This window comes from Leucoraja erinacea, chromosome 3 (assembly GCF_028641065.1).
Source record: "Leucoraja erinacea ecotype New England chromosome 3, Leri_hhj_1, whole genome shotgun sequence".
In the NCBI taxonomy this organism is placed as follows: Eukaryota; Metazoa; Chordata; class Chondrichthyes; order Rajiformes; family Rajidae; genus Leucoraja; species Leucoraja erinaceus.
Genome location: NC_073379.1, coordinates 23,154,254 through 23,178,847, shown reverse-complemented (window position 1 = coordinate 23,178,847; position 24,594 = coordinate 23,154,254). Strand labels below are relative to the sequence as shown.

Sequence of the window (24,594 nt, the reverse complement as noted above, 5' to 3'; positions counted from 1 at the left end):
CCCTCTCAATCCCATTCTCCTTCCTAGTTCTGATGTAGGATCTTCAACCTTACACTCTCTCTTCCCACACATGCAGCCTGACCTCCTGTATTTCCAGAATTTTCTATTTTTCCTTTAGATTCTCAGCATCTACGAATATTTGAATTCTCCCCTCCCACTCCCCTACTATCTCTGTGATGTAAAATTAACTTTGATCACTTTTCATGTTCTAAGGAAGGGTCCTACACCAGAAAAGCAGACATTGCAAATTCTGGTTTTAATTATAGATTTGCAACATGTGTTGTTTTTTGATTTACATGCAACAATTTATTGAACATTCTTCCTTGATGAGTATTACCTCTGGTGCAGGTTCAAATTCCGTGCAAGAAACATCACTTGTTTTTAAAAAGATGTATAGTTGATATAACATGTAACTGTCTTCGCAGGAAAACAAGCACGCACAAATAAACTGTATTTGGTCAAATTACAATGATATAAACCATACACTGATTTTTTTTGGTGACTTCGTCAATCCAATCTCCCAAAACTTTAATATATTGTTTGAAGAGCTTTAGGGCATCTCAACCCATCATCTGGTAGTGCGATGCTATATATCTCAAAAGCTGCTTGCTTTAATTCTATGAAGAAATATGTGGAAGATAAATCAGTCCATAATTCACTAGCTACAATTTCCAATTTATAAATAAAAAGGACTTTTTTAACTAATCCATACACTTATTTTGTGTGAAGAATTGCATGATGTGGTTCTGAATTGCATAACATGGTTCTGGCTAAGTTTATCCCTTTTTTTCCTATCCCCAAAACTCTCTTCCTCCATCTTTACCCGAATCACCTTATCGTTGTTAATGAGCATTCTAACCTCAGCATTTAAGGAATGTGTGTTCTACACAACCCTGTTCATCAAAATAATTGTCTGTAATTGCTTGCAAGAAAAAGTCACTTGAAGCATTGCTCTGATCAAAGGGTAAGCGCAAAGTTAACAAAAACGTTGGGAGCCAATAACTTTGGAATAGAGCAGTGGCAAATTTCCAAAGTACACCATACTTAAGCTAATACCTCTCACACATACAAAGGGCTAAGTACTCAGTTGAGCAGTTTAGTTCACACAAGCCAAGTGAATAAACATTTATCATTTTCCTCTTTCCACAATGTTAGAGGTTAATAAATAATTAATTTTCAAAGATTTGTCTCTTGTTAAAAGGAATGTCATCTGAAAACATTAAGCATTTAATGCTGAACATGGACATGTTATTTCAAAGCTTAAATGGGTGAGACAACTTTGCGGCCATTTCCTAAAGACTTATTTATGGTGCATATATTTTCGGGAGTTGGAACCAATTCAAGTCTATTTGCTTACTACATTTGTTTTTGGAAAGCAAATACAAAATTAGCAAGAAATGGCTAATAATAAAACAATCATTATTGTATCCATTAACTCTGGGCTTACTGAACCCGTTTGATCATATCTGTTGATAACTATGACCAAGTGGGTCATGATTTTAAGTCGGAAGTTGAGGGTTCCATTCCCATTTGAAAAATCTAGGTTGAAACTCCACAGCAGTCCTGAAGGATCGTCAAAGTCTAAGGGGCCAAATTCAAATGAATCAAATACCTGTTCTCTCAAGTGGATAAATCTCCCAGGAGAATATTTTGAAATAGAATAGAGCCAAGAATCAGAGAGTTTATCCCTCAATCAACATCACAAATATGAATGAGGTGGTCATCATCTTGCCCTTTTGGGATCTTTCGCAACCTGGCTGTCATGTTTCCTACAACAGTGATTACACTTCAAAATATACCTCACTAATGTAAAGGGCTTTGGAATTTCCCGAGGTTGCGGAAGACAAATTCAAGTCTCTTTCTTTCATCTTTTATAAGCAAACCCCGAATTGTTTAATGATTAAAATTAAACAATGTTAACGCGCTCCCGAGGTATATGCTCCCTGTCAGGATACATAACGTTTAAACAACAAATTATGATGTGCAGTCCCTTCTCGATGAAAAGCAGTTCATATGTACTGGTCCTTGTGAGAGTTTCTCAAGGTCTTTCCAAGGCATGAAGTAAAATAGATTTCTAAAGTTTTGAGGAAGGCGTTTGCATCTTACATAGAACTTATTAACCAGGAGGAAATGGAAGTGTAAACAGGAACGTGAAAGCTGAAAGCCATGCACGTAGGTTTTGCAGGGTTAACTGAAGCAGCGTTGTACATCAACGCACAATACTTACTATGGTAACAGGTACTCTTTAGCACATCCAGCTCCTGTTTGTAATGCAGCCACAGGAAGGCGGGTGGAAGAAAAAAAGCACAAGTAGAAAAATCTATGCATTCATAACAGCCATTTGTGTTAAACCAAAAAAAAAGGTAACGGAATGTACAACTTTTACAGGACAGAGAAATCAGATGAGATCAGTGAATAAAAAAAAAACTACAACATGACAGCGATCTTGGTGTGACAGAAGATACACAGATACATATCAGATTACACCATTCCAAACACTAGAACAAACTGCTGTCAACACTGTATACATCTTACAGAGTCCTGAATAATGCAAATAATTATTCTAATCCAATTATTCTACTTCAAATTCTGAAATTATTCTAAATGGAATTCTGAAAATAAAGATGTTTATACATTTTGGGTGTTATAAAAAGATTTTCTTTGCAATGAATTCTACATCAAATTAATAACCTGTGGATTTTCCTCTTCTTATCCTTATCCAAATCTTTACTCTTTTTTGCAAAAGGTTGCCTCTACAATGCCCAGGCAGTGAGGGAAAACCCACATAGCTCTCCATGCAGAGTGGTCGGGGAACTACAGACCCAAAGTTACCCATTCTGTAATCACATTAAAAAACTAATTCACAGTGCAATAGATGTTTAAATGCTATTGTAATGCAGGGCACAAAACAGGTACTTCTCTTTTATTTTTGACTCCAATTAAGATGCAGATTATTCATTCAGTTTTACATTTCCACTATTTTAACTCTTCTAGCCTTTGACTTATTACCTTTAATCAATCAATTCTGGAACTAAAATTCTGTTCCTAATCCCATTTAGTCACCTCTTCTTCCACCTAACGCACCCTCCTAACTTCAGCCAGTGTTAACTGCTTTTGGTGAATTGGAGATTGACGGGTGTAATCTAATAGCAGCAACAAACAAGAGGGTGTGCCATTTACATACTTTAGATGCTCATATATTTAGACTAGAGTTTGAATGTGTATTAAAAAATGATCACATCCTGGTCATCCTGAAGTTATTACTGCCAGTTTATTAGAATTTCCTCAATTAATTAACCATTAATTTGATAACCAGTTTGACAATTATTTGCTATTCTCCAAATGGATTCAGCAATCAAATGCACATTGTCTTGTATAGTTGTTGCTCTCCTTTAAAGGCAGAGCAGACCACCTGTTGAATGGTTTTATACCAACACACACTCAAGTAACTTCTTCAATCGCCTAGAGATGACAAACCATTGTGCTTTACCAGCGTGCACTGAACTGCTTGATGTATCTTACCATCGTCTAGTTTGGTGGGTGTGCTGGGGGGAGTGCGGGTAGGGGTGTGGTCTGCAGGACTCTGCTGGTCGTTCACTTTTACCTCCTCCGACTGGGGCTCAGGAGGATCTGAGTAAAGGAAACAAATGTTTAAAAAGCGTACAATTTGAAGATGTGCTGTCACAGCATACAAAAAACACTCCAGATGTTTGTGACGATACCTGCTATGGGCCAGTATTGATCATTGTGGACACCTTTCAATTCTCATTTAAATCTTGTGCAGCAGCAGAATCTGTTTTCCACCATGATATACACAGGCTTGAAATATGATCAAGATTCTCCCCGTAGCTCGGGTATTTTTTATCAAAAGGCTACCCGGAGAATTAATCATTTATTCGGACGCATGGTGATTCCCCCATTTAGCCAACTAGCTAGACCCAAGAAAAATTTCAAGATACTAATCACCCCGTTCCCTCAAATCAGAGGCAAGTGTTAGTAAAGGGGGCAGGACAGTGATATAGTTGGTAGAGTGCTGCCTCGCACCGCCAAAGACCCAGATTCGATTCCGACCTCAGGTACTGTCTGCGCAGTTTGCACAATTCTCTCTGTGACTATATAGGTTTCCTCCGGGTGCTGCTGTTTCTACCCACATCCCAACGACATGCGGGTTTGTAGATTAATTGGTCTCTTTAAAATTGCCCCAAGAGTGTAGGATCATAAACCGTTCTAACATAGAACTAATGTATGGGTGAGCGTTGGTCAGCGTGGACTTGGTGGGCCGAAGGGCCTGTTTCCACGCTGTATCTTCAAACTATTCAATGGCACAGTGATTCCCCCAATTAGCCAAGTAAATAGCTAGACCCAAGAGAAGTTTAAAAAAGTACTATTTACCCCCTTCCCTCAAAACAGAGGCAAGCGTTAGAGCTGTTCGAGCTGCTACCTCACGGGGCCAGAGATTTAGGTTCAATCCTAACCTTGGGTGCTGTCTGTGTGGAGTTTGCATGATCTCCCTGTGACTGTGTGTGTATCATCCAGGTGCTGCGGTTTCCTTCCATATCCCAAAGACGTGCAGGTTTGAAGACTAATTGGTCTCTGTAAATTGCCCCTAGTGTGCAGGGAGTTGGTGCGAGAGTGGGATAACATAGAACCAGTGTGAACGGGTGATCAATGGTCAGTGTAGACTCGGTGGGCCAAAATGCTTGTTTCCACGCTGTATCTCTAAACTAGACAGTGCGTTCCCATAGTTGTAGTGATCTGGATCCGCGCCGACCAGTGATCCCCACACATTAACACTATCCTACACCCACTAGGGACAATTTTTACATTTACCAAGCCAATTAACCTACAAACCTGTATGTCTTTGGAATGTGGGAGGAAACCGAAGATCTCGGAGAAAACCCACGCAGGTCATGGGGAGAACGTACAAACTCCATACAGACAGTACCCGTAGTCGGGATCGAACCCGGGTCTCCAGCGCTGCATTCGCTGTAAGGCAGCAACTCTACTGCTGCGCCACCGTGACCACCCTATTTTTAAAAATTCTATGCAACAGAACATTCCTTTGAGAATGTGAAACATGAAACTTCCTACTCTAACAAGCCAGAGGAGAGATTACCCAAGAGCATTTGTGTTCTTTCTGAAACATTTACCAAGTAAACTAGTCAACATAGAATGCACAGAACAGATCAGCAAAATTCACTGTTGAAATCAGATGGCAAGATTTCTGTAACCTTGCTATAAACTTTACCTGTAAAGCATAGCAATCCCAGCACGATGAAGATTAATATCACCATTATATTTTGTATCTAAAATCTACTGCATGCAAAGAGTAGAAGGTGGAAACACTTCATGTCTGAGGAAACCAGAGGTGCTCATGGATAGTCAATCTCAGATTGAGAGATAAGATTTCAGTTGTGTAGCCACCAAGAGCAAGAAGAAACCCAGATCCACTGAGATCAAATCACCACTGGGCAACCAGAAAGGTAGATTAATCAATCAAAAATATGGAGATATAGGTCAGTGATAGTGAAGATTCAGCACATCAAGGGATGAAGACAAATCAAATATGCAAAGTATTTGATTGGATAGAGTCACGATTCTTCATTCAAGTATTCTGGGCCTTACCCTGCTGACCAATAAGCAAGGGGTCAGATGGAGAAATACAGTCACCAGAAGTGGCAAGTGCCTTGACGACAGCACTGTGAAGCTGGCTGTGTAGAGATCCTTTCATATCCACGTCTTCTGGGCTGAATTGTTTGGAGTCCTGGCCTATGCTGAAAGATGGTTTCAGTTCAGAGACATCTTCATAACTGCATGGACTCTTGACTTCTATGGAACATTCTTGGCTGCTGTGCGATTGCATCTCAGTTGCTTTGTCTTGATCATCTACAGATTCATACATGGAAGAATGATTTTGGCTTGGATCGCCTTCAAGGACAGCTAGTTGCTGCAGAGGATGCCTTTGTGGTGTGCTCGCCATACTGTCCGGCCTGTTGTCAGTATGCACGCAAATGGACCCATCTTTCGAGATTGCGTCAATGTGAGCTGTAGCATTCTTAGCTGGATGAGACAATGCACAAATAAAGCTTTTCCATTGATGAACTGCACTATTGCTTCTCTAGCGTACATGGCTCTTGAAAATATAATCAATGCCACTCAAAATCTAATTTACTAGTGTCCAAGTCAGTGCTTAACATCTCTCAATTTTTATTTCAGATAACCAAAAGGTTATTTCGTCAGATACATCAGAGATAGAGAATTTTTAAATTAACATTTTACTTATCACACCACAGGAAGCTATGTGGCCCAATGGGCTCATGTCGGTTCTCAGCAGTTATTTCATCAGGTCCACTTGTCCCCCAGGCGACCTTTGCCCATTAACTCCCATAATCCCGCCACCTTTCTCCGTCACCTTCCACCTTATTTTTCTCCCTGCTCCTGTCAGGCAAAAGTTACAGAAGCTCAAGAGCTTGCACAACCAAACTCAGGACAGCTCCTTCCCCTCTGTTATCAAGCCTCTGAATTATCCCCTCCATAGGTTCAGGTACTGTCTGATTGTGGACATTGGCTTTGTCTATGAATCTCTTAGTTTAGTTTAGGGATACTGTTTGGAAACAGGCCACTTTGGCCCGAGTCCACGCCGACCAGCGATCCCCGTACACTAGCACAATCCTACAGACTAGGGACAATTTACAATTTTTACCAAAGTCAAATTAATCTACAAACCTGTACACCTTGAGTGTGGGAGGAAACCAGAGGATCCGGGGAAAACCCACATGGTCATGTGGAGAACGTACAAACTCCGTCCAGGCAGCACCCGTAGACAGGATCTAATCTGGGTATCTGATGCTGTAAGGTACCAACTCTATCGCTACACCACCATGCCGCCCCGATCTGCGTCAAATCCGTTGCAATAAAACGCTGAGAACTATATTCTGCACTAGGTATCTTCTCCTTTGCTCTATCCATTGTCCTCGAGTCTGACGTGATTGTATTTATAAAAAGTATTATCGGATCGGATAATATGCAAAACAAGGGTTTTCACTCAGTATACATGACAATAAACCTAAACCCTTTTCTTCTAGCTTTACATTTCACTCTTTGCCTTATCTGACACCTTTTTCATTTCTAGCCTTTGCCCACTCATCTGCCAATCAAAATCCCCTCATTTATTCACCCATCACTTGCCAGGCTTTGTCCCATCCCCACCTTTCACCCCTCTACAAAAGTGTGAAGAAAGGTCCTGTCCCTAAATGTTACCAAATCCATGTCCTCCAGAGATGACCCCAGCACTTTGTGTTCTATGCCCATTAACCAGTTTTATTTTTTTGCCACTTACCTACACGAAAGGGAAACCTGCATTAGCCTATTCATTACCAGCGTGTTTTTCAGATTTATTGCAATACTTTGATTGGAATACCACACTTGCTATTTATAATACCTACTATAGAATATAGAAAATGAAAGGCACATTATAATCTCCATGTAATCCCTCAGTTGAATTGGGAGGAGAATTAAGGTGCAGACACAATATGGCAGTATCATCTAGTTAGGTGGTTTCATTGCTCAGACACCAGATGGTTTAATACTAAAATCTCTAATAGATGTGAAGTTTCCAAAGTTCTGTTCGTGATCAGCTGCAACTTGAACTATTATGTTCTTTTTCCAGAATGTTGTTTGGACATCTCAGCCTTATTTATCCCACCCTGCCAAGAAAGGGTGTGGTGAAGGTCCCAAAGTCTCCACAAGCGAGCTCAGAGACTAATCAAAACAGCAAGGGCTGTCTATCTTCCCCGACCCTGCTGACTGAAAGACTGTGGTCTCTTTGACCAGATGTCGAGCTCCCTACAGATTAGGAAGATGTGCTCATCTGTTTAACGGCACCCTCTCCTCCCAACAAACTGACAGAAGGGAAGGACCATGCAACTGACTTTGCCACTCTTCATTAAGAAAATTCTTGCTCTCACGTAGTACGAGACCAACTCCTACTATTAATAAATAAAGTTATGTAAATATACAAGTATGATAACACCGGTAGAGAGGGTGCCAGACAGGCGGGACACACAGACAGAGACGCCACTGACCTGAAACACTAATTTTATTTCTGTTTTATCGTGTTTAGGCTCAAGGGATAAAACATTATTTTTCCAATTCAATTCTTGTTAACTTTTCTCCCATAACACACTTCAAGAATTTCAGATCAAAGCTGCATAACCATTTGCTCAGATGCTAGCATAGTTGCTACTGTAACTAAATAGCATTCTGCTGCATAATCTTTTGTTTTCTTACCTTGCCCCGTCCGTTACCACCCTCCTTTACCTCGAAAGAATCAGTAATACAAAATTGAAACAGGCCTTTTGGCCCAACTCATCCATAGCGACCAAGAAGTCTTCACGAGCTAGACCTATTTGCCTATTCATATCCCTTTAAACCTATCCTTACATGTTGAGATGCAAGAGGAAATATAGCCGTTGTCTTCGAAAACAGGAAGCAAACAGTGTGGGAGCATGTCAAGAGGAGACCATGAAAAACACACATCTATTCAAAACAGATTTTTATCCTATCCAGAATGAATTGTTGTGCATTTGATGCAACAGGACTGAAAATAAATATTTGCTTTAACTGGATGAAGTGCATATGCACCGTCTTTAACTGTTTCACCGGATAATGAAAGGTTTAGACTGTTTAGTTAATTTCTCAATCCAAAAATGATTCATGATTCAGTTTTAATGATGAATAGAATGACAATGGAATTAATCAAGTGCGATGGCTTGTTTAAAAAAAAAAGAATTCATGAAAAACTCCCTTAATAAATCACTGCACAGAAACTTGCCTTCAGGTCCCTTCTGCTTTCGTTCAACTTCTTTGCGATACTCATCAAGTTCACGGTCCGTCAACTTGTTAAAGGGATTTGGTGCCGTGCTCACAATTACTCGTGGCTGGTATTCCTTTTCAATAATCGCCTTTGATGCTGTCACCAACTCTCCCTGAATAAGCAAAACAAACTGCCATCAAACGTCTCGGTGATTTACAGACCCCAACTTAAAGCAGCTACTCAGATGACACTCAAATAATAAATGTTGATCACGTGTGAGGCTGAGCGAGATAAATTTCGTAGCCTGGAGGGAAAATTTTACAATAATATGTTACCTCGTGCATAAAGGCTGAATCCTAAAGTGGAACCAGATGGTACAATGTGGCCCAGAGGTCATTTCACGTCTGCCTCCACTTTACCCGTGGCGGTAGAATTACTGCCTCGTGTACCTTCGAGGCTCCAGGCATATCCACAGCTGTGGCATATTAACCAAGATGGGATAATTCCCGATCCCCTTTCCTTTTGCTACATCAGCAAGAAGTGATTTTATGCACACTGTTATCCCAACTACCTTAATCCCCACTAAAGTTGAACTAGTTAAAATAACTGCTAGACCACTCAAACCTCCAGTAACACTGCTCGTTCATTATGCAACCGTACTTCCATTAGTTCCCACTGTAACTCTCCACCCACTGATCTTAGCCCACATTTTTGTTATCCCCCCCCGCCCCTCAACGTGGCAATTTTTCATAAAAGTAATATTTAATTCACAATTGGGAAATTACAGGTACAGCTCTGTGCACATTCATTCTTTACAAGCAGGGAAATAATTCTCATCCAGAGACACATGAGAATACAGATGCCTAGATTAGTGGGCAAAAGGCACAAAGGGAGGTTGGACAGACTTGGAATGTTTGTGTGCCAGAGTGAAGCCACAGGCAAACTAGAGGAACAACACCTCATATTTCCCTTAGGTATCTTATGCCGCACCTGGACTTGCACTAATATTAGGTATCTGCTACAAAACCCTCCCCTACCACCCATGCCGCACCCTGCATTCCTTCCTCTAGCTTCACAATTTGAAACTCTTCAATCCTTTTGTCTCACACCCTCTGTCTTTCCATCTCTGGTCTTTGTCCAATAATCTGCCGATCAAAACGCACTCTTGTATCAATCCATTACCTTCCAGGCTTCGTCCTGCCCCTCCTCTCTTCCAGCTTTCTTCCTCCACCCTACAATCAGTGTGAAGAATGCCCCCACCCCGTAATGTCACCTGTCCATGTTCTGCAGAGATACCTAAACCGCTGAGTTACTCCAGCACTTTGTTTGTATTTTTATAAACCAGCATCTGCAGTTACTTGTTTCCACTAGATTTCAATGTCAAAGAACACTAAACTTCACACCATTGAACTTTTGGTGATATGTCGATCCAGGATTACTAAGGTACATCAACCCTTCAATAAACCGGATAGGTTGATAACGTAGATGAAGAAAATTGGCCAACAATGCAATTTCCAGATTGGATTTTATCATCATTCTCAATTAACAAGAATAGTCTTCTGAAAAAAAGCATTTTTTAAATAAAAAAATGCAGCATCTAAATATCCAATGCCATTAGGACCCACCACAGTGTTTGCAGGATGTGGTCTCGCTAGAGAAATAAATCTATTTCAATGACAAATCAAGAGGTTTTTGTCCTAAACAATATATATGTTGCTCAAAGGGAAAAACATGAAGGCATGCAAAAACATTTAAAATAATAATTTAACAATATGAAAGCTCAACACTGACAATTCATAATCATAAACAGCATTTCTGGACTCAAGAGCTCTTGTTATATTTCAGTGTGGAAGCTCAAGACTGACAAGTATTGCTGCATAAACTTCCATAAAGTTCGGAAGCTATTGGGTTTCTCATTTTCGCAGATATACAACACAATAAAAGCAAGATAAAACAAAATGGTTTTATATAACACAATTTTTGGACTCCTGAGCTCTTCCTCATTATGGAAGCTCCAGTGTCAAGTAATCAATATTTGGCTCTAGTATTGCTTTACGGATTCAGATAATGCTCAGAGTTTTAATGTGATTTGGAAAACAGAGGAAAATGTGTCCCTTGGTTGTACTGAGGAGGGCGAGAATTCCTGAGAGAGAGTGGTGGAGGCTGACTAGTTAAGATAATTGTAGAAACAAGAACTACAGATGCAACCGGGGTCCAGGCCCGAAACGACACCTATGCTTTTCATCCAGATAGGCTGTCAGACCTGCTGAGTTACAAGGGCATTTTATGTCTATCTTCAGTTAAGATAATTGGTTTGCCATTGTGTTAAAAGAGCAATTGGAAAGAAAATAAACAAAAGGACATGTTGTAACTGTGAAATGCAGAATGCAACAAGTGCTGGAAATCTGAAACCAAAACTGAAGCCAGTTCTGATACTAAAACAACAGATTATCTGAGATTGTTAAACTCCATGTATGTCGGCAAGGGCTGTAACAAGCCTGGATAAAGGAAGAGGGTGATCTTATAGAGGTGTACAAAATTATGAGAGGAATAGATTGGGTACATGCGCAGAGTCTCTTGCCCAGAATAGGGGAATCGAGAACCAGAGGCCATAGGTTTAAGGTGAGGGAAGGGAAAGAATTTAATAGGAACCCTTTTAACAGGCAACCCTTTTTAAAATGTATTTATTTATTTATTATTGATTCTTGATTTTTGACACACATAGTGGTGGGAGTATGGAATGACCTGGCGAAGGAAGTAGTTGAGGCAGGGACTATCGCAATCTTCAGGAAACACGGCCAGGATAGGTTTAGAGAGATATGGGCCAAACACAGGCAGGTGGGATTAGTGTAGACGGGACATGTTGGTCGATGTGGGCAAGTTGGGTCAAAGGGCCTGTTTCCACGCTGAAAGACCCAGTGACTCTAAGTTCGCATCATTAGCGAATTAGAGGGGAGCATGCAGCTGGTGGTGCTCTCATGTGCGTATGCTTCATACAGAGCCAGTGTTTCCACTTTGAAGGAAATTATCCGAAATTCGGGAAATTCTGGTTGTCTTCGGGTACTTTTAGGGACATGGAATAATTTCAGGAAATTTCCGCATTTGGCCCGCGAAGGGGTGTAAAGGTAATACACACAGCACTGCCAGTTTGGCGACCAAAGGTTTAAACAGAGCGCTGTCAGTTTAACTCGTGGGAGTTTAAACAAAGAGCAGTCAGCTGCAGCACTATGGGTTCTAAATATAGCGCTACTGGCTGCAGCGCTATGGGCTTTAAACCTAGCGCTATGGCACAGCGCTATGGGTCACAGATTGCACTGGAAAATTCTTGTATAACAATGAGTCTTTGGAATTCTCTTTCTCAGTGGAAGTTGAGCCTTTGATTATTTTTCAGGCAGCGGTAGAATTCTGGATAAGCCTAGTGGTGAAAGGTTACCAGCGGGCGGTGGGATTGCAGTTACATTGGGATTGGCCTTGATCTTACAGAACGGTGGGTGGGTGGACTCAAGGGGCCGAGAGGGAGAGGTGGAGAGAGGGAAGGATGGAGAGGATAGGTAGAGTGGGAGAGAGGTGAGGGAGGGAGGGAGAGAGAGAGAGAGAGAGAGAGAGAGAGAGAGAGAGAGAGAGAGAGAGAAAGAGAGAGAGAGAGGGAGAGATGGAGAGAAGAGAGAGGGAGAGAAAGGGGAAGGAGGGGGAGAGAAAGGGGAAGTAGGAGAGAGAAGGGGAGAGGGGGAGGGAGAGAGGGAGAGACTGAGACACATGATAGCAGGTTGCAAAATCAAAAGCTGTTGGAGGCAACGAAAGCTGCCTTGCATAACACTGTACAAGTGAGAAACAGAAGCAAGCAGATATGGTTTCTTCTTTGTGTTCTTCTTTGTGTTGTTAACGTGTGCCCACGAAAAAAAACCATATCGCCTGCAGGAAGTAATTTGGAAAATTTCAGGAAATACCATCAAATTCCAGGAAATTTGGGATTCTATTTAAGGAATTTTTTTTGGAGGTGTGGAAGCACTGTACAGAGCTATACAGCACAGAAACAGGCGCTTTGGCCCACCTTGTCGATGTTGACCAAATTGGCATACAGGGCCTGTTCCATTGTCATGCATTGTGCCGTCTTAAACCCTCCCGATCCATCTATCTGTCCAAATGTCTTTTAAAAGTCATAATTGTAGTAGTTTCTACAGCTACTTCACAGCACATTCCAGATAAGGACTGCAGTCTGATGAAAAGTTGCCAGTGTTCCTTCTTAAATCTCTCCCCTCTCACTTCTACAAGTCTATAACTCTAGTTTTAGAATCCTCTACCTTGGGAAAAAGACTGAACATTCACTTTATCCATGCTCCTCATGATCTTGTACATCTCAATGAGTTGACCCACAACCTACGCTGCAAAAATATATCTCCCAGGCTATCCAACCTCTCCCAATAATTTAAGCCCGTAAAACAAGATGGCATGGATCATGGACTTGGAAGGTGCAGTTGAAATCGCCAAGGGGAGCAGCTTTTGTACATTTTGTAGATGAAATACAGAGCAACTAGAAAACATCTGTGAAGAGAATCAATGTTTCGGTTAGTGCATAAGATGCCAGTGAAACTGGCCGTGGGTCTTGGAAGGTATTGAGCTTTTTAAGTGAGTGTTGTGGGAACTGCAATTATCCAGGCACACAGAAAGTGTTCTATCAGGACCAGACTTATGCCGTAAAGGTGATGAAATGACTTTGTATGTCAGGTGGTCATCCATCTGCTATTGAAAACCAGCTTCTGAACTGCTCTTGCAGGCACAGTATTTATAAATATCAGTAACAGAACAATCAAGGAACCTTTACAAGCTCTTTTGCTTTGTGTCTAATAAATGGATAGCAATGGTACTAGATGAATATAATTTCACCTGGGTGGATCATGTTTAGAAAAACTGTGATTATAACAAATGTTGCAAATCTATGCCACGGTCAAGGATAGATGCATCATCTCTGATGGGGAAAGGTAATCAGTGACAAAAGGCATAAATGCAGATGTTCTTTATGGTGGTGCGATGTCGCAGTAGTACAGTCGCTGCCTTACAGTGCCAGAGTTCGATCCTGACTATGGGTACTGTCTGTACGGAGTTTTATGTTCTCCCTACGACCATGCGGGTTTTCTCTAGGTGCTCCAGTTTTCTCCCACACTTCAAAGACGTATAGGTTTGTTGGTTAATAGCCTTCGATAAAAATTGTAAATTGTCCCTAGTGTGTAGGATAGTGCTCGTATGCGGGGTGATTGCTGATCGGCTCATCCTTGGTGGGGCAAAAGGCCCTTTTCCATGCTGTATAGCCAAACTAATAAAAAGTTATCTGTATCTTTATTTATTCCTCACAGTCTGCAGATCTCTAACACTTCAGCATTTAGTTCTATAGACTTTGGTTATCAACACTTCCTTTTTCCAATTGCTTCACCAGGATGGGAAAACAGCCATCTGCCTCCATCTACATTGTTTCATCTCCTCTCAGAACAAATACAGTTACAGAACATGTAAAATACTAAAAAACATAATGTTCTAAGACAACACTGAGTAATCAACTGGGAGAGGGGATGGATACCCTAACCTATTTAGGGACATCTTAAAGTTCTTGCTTTAAAGTTTTATCTTGGGTATGGGGAAGGCTGCAGGAAAAGGCTAGAAAATAAAATCTTTCTCTATAAAGCACTGCATCTCTGGACTAAATACAACCATTTTCAATCATTAATGCTTTGGGAAAAGCCCACAACTTCCACCTGTTAGTATTTTCCCTCACAATCATGAAACAAAATGAATGGAAGAATTTATGCTAGGCATGAAGCAAGCATTTTGTTAGAGCAGTACTACTGTGCAAGGAAAAGCAACAGTGGGCGCAGCGTTCAACAACAAAAGGTCAGTAAGTACCTTTCTAACAGGGTTAGTGCGATTTAAGACTTGCTCTGAGAGATCGAGACCATCAATAAACTCCGCACAGTCTGAGAGTGGTGCATCCTGCAACAGTAAATTGAGTAAACAGTGCAAACCGTACCCTCCCTTAAAGATTGGATAATTCAAGTCCTTATATCGTGTCACTTCCATGCAGCATATGTTTTGACAGCAGCAGGATGGCAGGAAGATGGCATGCAGATTATTACCCAACACTAGATGATGTGCAGATATGGGATTCTAACCAGTCAAACTTTCATAAGCTCATACAAAATTAATTTTAGGAAGTTTACCAAAAGCTTCAAGTATATATAACTAATGTTCTTAATGTGTCAGAACTACCATTAATCTTTGGGGCACGAGTTACGAGTGTTGAATTACTAGTTTCAGCTTGTTAATAATTAAAAATAGAAACAGGAAGGATCAATACACCAAAGTGGGCATTGTTACACGTTTCCAAATTTATTGTATTAATTCATATTGAATAATTTCAGACAAATACAAGATTCACTTTTACTGCAATTAGTTTTCCCATTGTAGATAAAGCCAGGTAAAATCACAAAAGTTAGGCAGATTATAAAAGATATATTAAACAAATTCGGTTTGTCAATTAAATCATTTTTTAAAAGCATGAAATCCAAAAACACATTTTAAATCATATTGAAATACATCAGGAATGACTATCACATATATGAGACAATTTCAGCCACATGCAAATAGACTCCATACAATTCAGTTTGGTCAGTATTACACGATTTATTAAAAAAAATAACAGTGCTGGAGTAACTAGAGTGTTTACATTACTTATATCTTCTGAAAGGCAGAACTGGTACCTTGCATCATGATTGTGTACTGGTAATCAAAAAAAAACAACTATAATTTTAGGTCTGATGAAAATTTGATTGATCTCCAATTTAATTAGAATATAACAGTGAAATAAATGAGGTTTTGAAAGCCTGACCAGTGTACTAGACATGCTTATGATATCTGATGGTATCATTTATTAAACATCATTAAAGAACATGCACAGATGACTGCATTCGGCAATGATTTGCAGGGACTCTGACAGACATGCTATTAATCCAGTGTCAATATTATTCTTACTCTGATATATCTGCATTCTTGGTTGAATATTTGAAATATAATGGACGGAATATCACTCACACTTACCTCCCACACAGATAAATTCTGCCATTTAAAGAATATTGTTTGCAAATTATTAGGCAATGATAATGACAGATAGACAAACTTGATGCTGATAACAGAGAAAACATAACATCTCTCTATTCTATACTCACCTGTGTAAAAGACCTATCCAGTACAACACCACATAACAATTGAGACTGAGGTCCGGCAGTCTTAACATCCTGCAAATTTTGGTCACGAATCTAAAAATAAAGTAAGGAAAGCAGTTATTTTTCTCTTCATGGATAAGGACCAAACTTTATTTGCCCATCAGATTCAGGCAGCTCTCTTGACTATTCGACCTTGTGAAATCTCTCGACCTATAAATTTCTCTCTCCAACCAGTAGGCATTTCAGTGGCAATACAGGATAACTAAACCTTACTGTAAAACAACCCACGGAAATAACTGATCAAAACACCTGGATTGCATACCATGGAAAAGAAATAACATTTTATGAGATAAAAATATATAATTTATTTCTCACTACTAAATAAAGGTTATTGCTTTCCTATCACATGCTCCCACTCCAACCGCCTTCCTGTACTCTGATAGAACCTGCCTGTACTGTTAATACTCAATCTCTTCCCGTCACTCTCCTTATAATTGTCCAAAATGTCTCATCGTGCTCATCATTTGCCTTTAAATTTCTTTGTCCCCACCACTATTCAATATTTAGTTTCTCCCAGGCAATAATTAAAATTTAAAGCGATGAATAATAGAATTAAAGACAGGACAGTAGTGCACCAACTCCTCCATAAATCATATGATCACATATTAGACCAAAATATTAACGCCGTATTAAAAATTGTCAAAGGCACGTTACATAATTTTACAAGCAAGGGTTGCAGCAAAATATCTGGAAGGATAAAGGGGATAAAATAAAATAATAACGTAATGAGAAACATATATTCAGAAAACACATGACCCCAAATGCCTAAATTATTGCCTAATAGCGACTTTCTAAATGTAAACTATCTTTCTAAATGTAAACTATGAACTTAAGGACCTGTCCTACTTACGTGATTTTTTCGGCGACTGCCATAGTCGCAGCAGGTGGCCAAAAATTTTCAACATGTTGAAAATCCAGCGGCGACCAGAAAAAGGTACGACTCTTTGGGCGACTACTCACGACCATACAGGCGTTACCCCGCAACATGTCGCCTGTATGGTCGTGAGTATGTTGAAAATTTTTGCCCACTTGCTGCAACTATAACGTGTGCCGGCAAGTCGCCGAAAAAAGTCACGTAAGTGGGACAGGCCCTTTAAGGTGCAACATTTACATTGCTACTGAGAAATGTATCTAAAGTAGCTGTTTTTAAAAAGATTAGAAGTCAATGAATTATATCTAATTAAAATCAATGTTACCAATATTTCATTCAAAGACTATATGCCCTTAAATTTATCAGAAAAATATATCAAATTGTAAAGAAGAAATATAACTTGAAATTGGAAAGAGCCTGCAGTTACATTGTTTACATCTATATCATGGAAACAATACGAATGATTTTTTATTTTGAGTTCCTCCAGGCAAGGTGGCAGAAAAGGGTTATTCAGCAAGTCCAAACAAAATAAATCCTAATTGTTGAATAGCTTGATGTAATCTTAAATTTCAGGACTTGAACACCAAGTGCTATAATCACCTCTCAAATGGACCAAAATATCCCAGGGCTTTTTCTCTGAGCCAAATATTGGATCATCAAATCATGCAAGGAGCATAAAGACACAGATTTTAAGATGAGTCTTAAAAGGAGTAGAGAGGGCTGGGTTATTTAGGAGAGATTAGCGATTTAGCTGCTTAATTTACTTATGGAATTTTTGTCTGTTCATGGGATGTAGTCCATATTGGCAAAGCCAGCATTAATTATTCAGACCTAACTGCCCTCAGAGTAGCTGTTTCAGAAGACATTTAAGAGTCAACCATACTGCTTTGGATCAGGAGTCAAATTTAACCCAGATTAGATAAGAATGATAGACTTATTTTCCTGGAGGATGACCATTCACAATAATGTGCCAGTTTTATGCTTACCATTACTAAAACTACCATTCATTTTTAATTCCAGATTATGAATCAAATTTAACCTTGCATCTGGTACAATGGGATTTGAATTGGTCTCTCAGGATTTTTAATCCCAATCTCCGAGTTGCAGCAATTTAAATACAGCACCAATTATGAATGCCACCAATTTATTAAACAGCCTTAATTGACTCCTCAATTGAGAAACATTAAACCCGGAGATTTTTGAAATAATGGCCGGAAAATTAGGGAGACTGACAAAAACCTCCAGCAACCACCTGCAACCTACGGCAACCACCTTCAACTAGCATCGCAACTGGCTTTGACTAAAAAATTACCGATTTTTAAAACTGCAACCTATTTTTAGTCGCGGCCGGTTTTGAATTTTTTTAAATAATCGCCGGAACATAGAAGAAGCGGAAACCACTTTCAACCATTAGGGAGACTGACAAAAACCTCCGGGAACCACACAGAAACCTTGGGTGGGGCGCAAAGTCTCCAGAGGTTTCTGTTCAGGTTTCCTAAGTGGGACAGGGGCATTAGAGACTCCAAATCCTAAATCAAAGGCAAGCAGAAAATAAATAGAACTTTCATCCATGATTTATATCAATGCCTTATTGATTGGACAAGAAAAAAAGCAATGCTCACAAGTTAAGTTGGATTTTTAAACAATAATCGATTACAAATCTCTCACTTTCTGACCTCCCCTGCAAGTTCATTGAAAGCTCAAAACCTTTCATCTCAAAAGCTTTTAGGTAATTGATTAAAACACCACCCTACAATCAACACTCTGACATATCAAGGATAGATCTGCTGCTAATTGATGTATTACAAAATGGGAACAGAACTTAAAACCCCTTTCCATTTACGTATAAAGAGCTAAAATCAATCGACATCCCTTCCAACGAGAGTAACATTTAGTTGCAGAATAAATCACTTCAATTGAAGCATTCTTCCTACCTTGTTCCTCATCTCTTTAAACTCACGTGGATCAGTGTTCAATGGCACAAACTGATTGGGAATTGGACCGGCACCGTCTTTTGTCCACTATAAACATTAAGAACACCAAATGGTCAGTCTGCAAGCCAGATTTGATAATTATGGAACTAATGACACTGTAGTGTGAAGTAAACCATGCAATTTACAATAAACATTCAGTGCTTAAACATGGACTGCAGCAAGAGCATTGAATCAATGATGGCACGGTGCCTCTCGAGTATCAAGATCAATTGAACAAGATCTTTCACAATTTGTATCAATCGTGTGCTTGTTCATACATACTGTTGCGATCAGTGAAAGACTCAAATCACTACAGCAACCAGTGACCAGGACCTAAAAAATACATTTTATCCAGTAGACATTTAACCTGTATGATCCAGATTACTTTACTATTTTTATCGCATAAGTTAGTGGTTTTGCAGATAATGAAGACAGTTGTGAAAGATTGCAGCAGGATCAGGATCGATTGGCCAGGTGGTCAGAGGAATTTAATACAGAGAAGTGTGAGGTGTTGCATTTTGGGATGTCGAACAAGGGCAGGACCTACACAGTAAATGGCAGGCCTCTGGGTAGTGTTGTAGAGCAGAGGGATCTAGGAGTACAGGTGCATAGTTCCTTGAAGGTCGACTCGCAGGTAGACAAGGTGGTCAAAAAGGCTTTTGGCACTTTGGCCTTCATCAGTCAGAATATTGAGTTGGTGCGACTGCATTTAGAATATTGTATTCAGTTCTGGGCACCATGTTATAGGAAAGATATTGTCAAGCTTGAAATGGTTCCGAAAAGATTTACAAGGATGTTGCCAGGACTAGCGGGTGTAAGCTATAGGGAGAGGTTGAGTAGGTTGGGTCTCTATTACATGGAGCGCAAGAGGATAAGGGGGGGGGGAATCTTATAGAGATGTACAAAATCATGAGAGGAATAGATTGGGTAGATTTACAGAGTCTCTTGTCTCAGAGTAGGGGAATCGAGGACCAGAGGACAAAGGTTCAAGGTGAAGTGGAAAAGATTTAATGGGAGTCTGATGGGTAACTTTTTCACACAGAGGGTGGTGGGTGTATGGAACAAGCTGCCAGAGGTAGTTGTGGCTGAGACTATCCCATCATTTAAGAAACACTTAGACAAGTACCCATGGATAGGACAGGTTTGGAGGGATATGGTCCAAGTGCAGGCAGGTGGGACTAGTGTAGCTGGGAAATTGTTGGCCGGTGTGGGCAAGTTGGGCCGAAGGGCCTGTTTCCACACTGTATCACTCTATGACATTGCTAACGTCTTTTGAACTAGTTATTCTTCAACAAATAATTCTCCAACTCTCAAGAGAAGGATATTATGTTGAATGCACAGACTATTTCAATGGTCTTGTCATTAAGGGGTCTAATTTCGAACAAAATGGTTAGCTTTGGAAATGATTGGGATTTGCCAATAAAACAAATTAAACTAATAATTTACCGTGGAGGATTATTTAAAGGACGTTTCCTTTGCTAAAAACTTTTAAAAGTACAGTGATAGGAAATAAGAAAATTGTTTCTATTTCATCACCCATTACCCCTTCCTAAAATGGTAAATCTAATGATCAGCTACATGCATATTAGACATAGCTTAACTGAGTGTTAAAATCATTTTGCACTTTCATATTTTATTGTTACCTCAGTACTTCATTTTGTAGAATATTCTTTTTTAAATTAATCTTAACAGCCTTTAAACTGAGAATTACAGATGGATTTTGTGCAGTGGAGCCAATGCACTATGGAACCTATGATTCTGGGACTGATCCCAGTCAACTCATTCCATTTAGGGCGTGGAAAACGAGCAGAAGATGAGACCAGAGACCAGTAAAACAAATGCTTTAAAGGTGGTTAAAAACAAAAAAATGTTTGCACCATTGATTCATTGTTCTGCGACATTTACACAAAAGCAAATTAAAGCACAAAATGACTAGTAGAGAGGAAGGATGGGGTGGTGGTGTGGTATCGGTAGTCCAGAAGCTTGGTGAAGGGATTTTTGGGTGCAAGTCATGAGTGGGCATCACCAAAGTTCTGTACTGAAATTTAAGTTTATCTGGAAACTATAATACTAATTTATCTTTGGAACTTCAACAGTTGAGGACATGAACACTAATATTCACAATATGACCCATTAATTTAGTGATTTCTAGTATTGCTAATTACTTCCAAAAATACGTTTTCAAAACCACCCCAAAACATAATCACAAGCAAACTAAGCATTTTATGATTTATTTTTAAGGCTGGATCCTATCCTCCATGCATACTTTCTGTAAAGTGATGGGTCTGACTAGTTGATCATAACTTGCAGCCAACACAGTCAACAGTTAAATTTCTATATTTCAATGTATTAAGCTGCAGCTTTGACCAGTTGATCAGAGCCAACAAGCATATAAATAATGTGCAGAGAGAATAAGCATGAGCCGCCCGTGTTCGTGAATGTCACGAACTTCTTTATTCCTCTTAAGAACAATGCACTTGTAGAGTTTATGCAAAAAATAATAGAAAATAAAGCTTTGGATGTTCATCATTCGTTTTGAATAAGGGATGGGCATGGAAGATTGAATACTCACTCATAACCATTCTTCTGACAAAAAATTACAGCACCTTTTCACCAGAAATAATTTTAACACAGTCAAAACAAAAATACCACGACTAATACCAATATAGAGACCACCACAGTAGAATAATTTTTTTTAAAACCCTATTGTTTGAAGAAAGGACATGACATTTTTTTTTTTCAAGGATTACTTAGTCTTAAGAAATCTTACATACAAAATGATAGCAAACCAATCAGGGCTATGATACAACCATCACTCTGTTGAGACCACGCCAAACTTCTGGTTATAGATGGACAAGACAGACCAAACAAAATATTCGTACATGTGAACTCACCAAAAGCTCTTTCAAAAAAAGCACACGAGCATTTGAAAAACTGTAATTGCATAATTTGCGGTATTTTCTTTACAAATTTTAGCTGGAAATCTTAAGGCATCAGTTACAATATAAAGAGCGCAATTTAGTTTGGAACAAAGAATCATAATAACCACAGGCAGCTATGCTGGTTATTCCAACTCTCCATCTTTGGTTTGAGGTAAATCTAGCAGCAACTTCATGTTAATAAGTACTCTTGCATGACCAATTTTTTGAGATCTGCAATCAAAATAAAGTTCTATTTGAGGTGGTATCAACTTGTGACCAGGAAGTCATTTTGGAAAATATTATTTGGATTATTAAATTACCAAATCGCCTGGGGGGGTCCACATAAACCTGATTATTTTTTAAATGTTTTTAAAATAAAATTGTGTTTTATGAAAGGACTTGGGCAAGGCCAGGAAAGATTTCCACACCTAATTGCACTTGAGAAGAGGTGAAATGCTTTTTTTAAATCATATATGACTGGAGTGGCTCAAGAACTAAGCCCAAAAGTCACTTGATTCGGTATATTTCTATATTAGGAAAGCCCTTGTCCATTTGGTACTAAATTTAATCCTATACAAGATGAATGCCAGTAACATTTTTTTTTTAAAGCAAAGAATAAAACTGAAATAGCAACTAACTTTTAAAATGCTTTCAAGATTCGACTTGGAAAATTAGCTATATTTGGTTTCAGTTTAATGAAGGGAACATATTTGAGGATCATGTTGACTGCTGTAATCTTTAATTCATGTGTATATTCTTAATACGATTGCCTATGCATGCATTTTGCACTTGTAACCAAGACCTTTTCCACTGGCAACATCAGGGCTGTCTTAACTCAAATGGACAAAGAGATAAAACATTTCTATACAAGGCTGCATTAGGGAAACAATATAATTGAAATAATCACAACTGTACTGTCTGATCCTGGGCCATTCTCATAGATATCATTGACATAAAAAGAGGATATCATTGAAATATTAATACTGCACAATTAATGTTGCTCCCCATTTCCAGTGAAATGTCAGCACTCTAATCCAGAAATTGATGAAATGGACTACTGCTGGTTTTACAAGTGCCCGCATCACTTAGCTTATTTTTTTTCCAGACTTTTAATGTTTTGGGAAAGAATACCACTGGAGGATTGTTGGATATGGGCTGTGAAATAAATGGCAACTCTAGGAGGAAGCTGGTTTGCTTTTTGGCATTCCTATGGAACGGTGGCGTTAATTAACGAAAGGTACTCAGAATTTGCCAACCGTCAGAAAAATAGAAGAAAAATGCTGGTGCAAATGGTGTTAATGAGTATAAGGAACCCTTAAAAGTATTATCCATTTGACACCATGTTCGCTAATCAACTCAGAATATATCAGATCAAGTGACTGTAAAATAAAGCATCTTAAAAGTGAATAGTTGAATGGGCGATCAATCCAATCATTGCTGGTAATTCATTGACCCCCTCAAAACAGCTATCTTTTGGAGAAGACCACATGCCAAAAAGTTAGAATTAAAGGAAAATTTATATTAAAATTATTCTGAACAAAGGTCTTACAGATTTCCATTAGCATCTTCCTGCTCTACTTCTGTCATGCCACACCCTACTGGTTGGTACAGGAGGAAAGGATTATACACTATTTGCATGCACTATTTCCATGCAGAAGGCAGCTAAATTTCAGCACCTAGAGGCTTTAGGGCAATTTAGAAATAGCACGGTCAATAAATATTTTCATGAGATTAGGTTTGTTATAAAGCACTGATTTCTAACAGCAATAGAAAACTGCTTAAGGATTTAAAAGCATTTGCCACTTCGAACATCCTACACCAAGTAATAATTATGACACGAGTATATTTGGATACGTTTGAATTTTTGGACACGTTTGCCCTCAGCATGCTTCCCCTCCAAAATATTTTTTTAATTTCAACTACACATTGCACCTTATGCAATAGCAAAAGTAGACACAACTCAACAAGGCTCTTCACAATACACAAAGATAGAATTAATTTTATTTAGATTTAGTCATCACTATAGTAACATACTGAAGTTAAATCTGAAGGGGTTTATAGCTACAGCAACAAAGGAAAGATTTGCAGACTGCCCTAAATAAATTGTGCAAATCAACCACAAATCTTTTTACACAATGGCAGTGGTGCAGTTGGTAGAGTTGCTGCCTCAGAAAGACCTGGTTTTGATCCAGACAGGTGCTGTCTATGTGGAGTTTGCATATTCTCCCTGTGACCGCATGAGTTTCCTCTGGGTGCTTTGGTTTCCACCCACATTCCAATGACATAGCTTAATTGGCCTCTCCAAATTGTCCCTTATGTGTAGGGAGTGGATGCAAAGTCGGCATAGCATAGAACTGGCATGAACGGGTGATCGATGGTTGGCGTGGACTCAGTGGGCCAAAGGCCTTGTTTCCATGCTGCATCTCTAAATCTAAATCCATGCCATGGAACGGCTAATAATTAAATTCTAGATTTGAAATATGAGAATAAGAATTCCTAATCTTGTGCCGTGTTCCATGCCTAATATAATTATAAAGTGTGTTATGCGCCGACTAAAAAGATGAATCACACTATGACAAACTACAAAGTTTTGTAAAATGAAGTCAGCACAAAAAACTATGGCACAGGAATACAAGAGACCGCATATCCTGGAATCTTATGCAAAAAACAAAGTGCTGAAGGAACTCAGCAGGACAAAACTGTAGCATGTGGGTCAACTGTCTGAAAACCTCGATTATCCTAA

General features: G+C 39.2%; 1 protein-coding gene across 8 annotated transcripts in view; it reads right to left on the bottom strand.

Moving 5' to 3' along the window:
- Positions 1-24,594, bottom strand: part of add1 (adducin 1 (alpha)) — a 75,303-nt gene that overhangs the window by 6,973 nt on the left and 43,736 nt on the right. For 2 of the 8 annotated variants that reach the window (XM_055632275.1, XM_055632276.1), the window contains exons 11-15: positions 18,892-18,978; positions 16,030-16,119; positions 8,834-8,987; positions 5,626-6,060; positions 3,523-3,630 (exon numbers count right to left, since the gene is read on the bottom strand). In XM_055632275.1, the coding sequence (XP_055488250.1) occupies positions 3,523-3,630; positions 5,626-6,060; positions 8,834-8,987; positions 16,030-16,119; positions 18,892-18,978 (874 nt within the window). Of the gene's footprint in view, positions 1-2,226; positions 2,262-3,522; positions 3,631-5,625; positions 6,061-8,833; positions 8,988-14,710; positions 14,798-16,029; positions 16,120-18,891; positions 18,979-24,594 lie in introns of those variants that run through there. The other 6 variants (XM_055632283.1, XM_055632278.1, XM_055632284.1 and 3 more) reach the window with 6 other exon arrangements.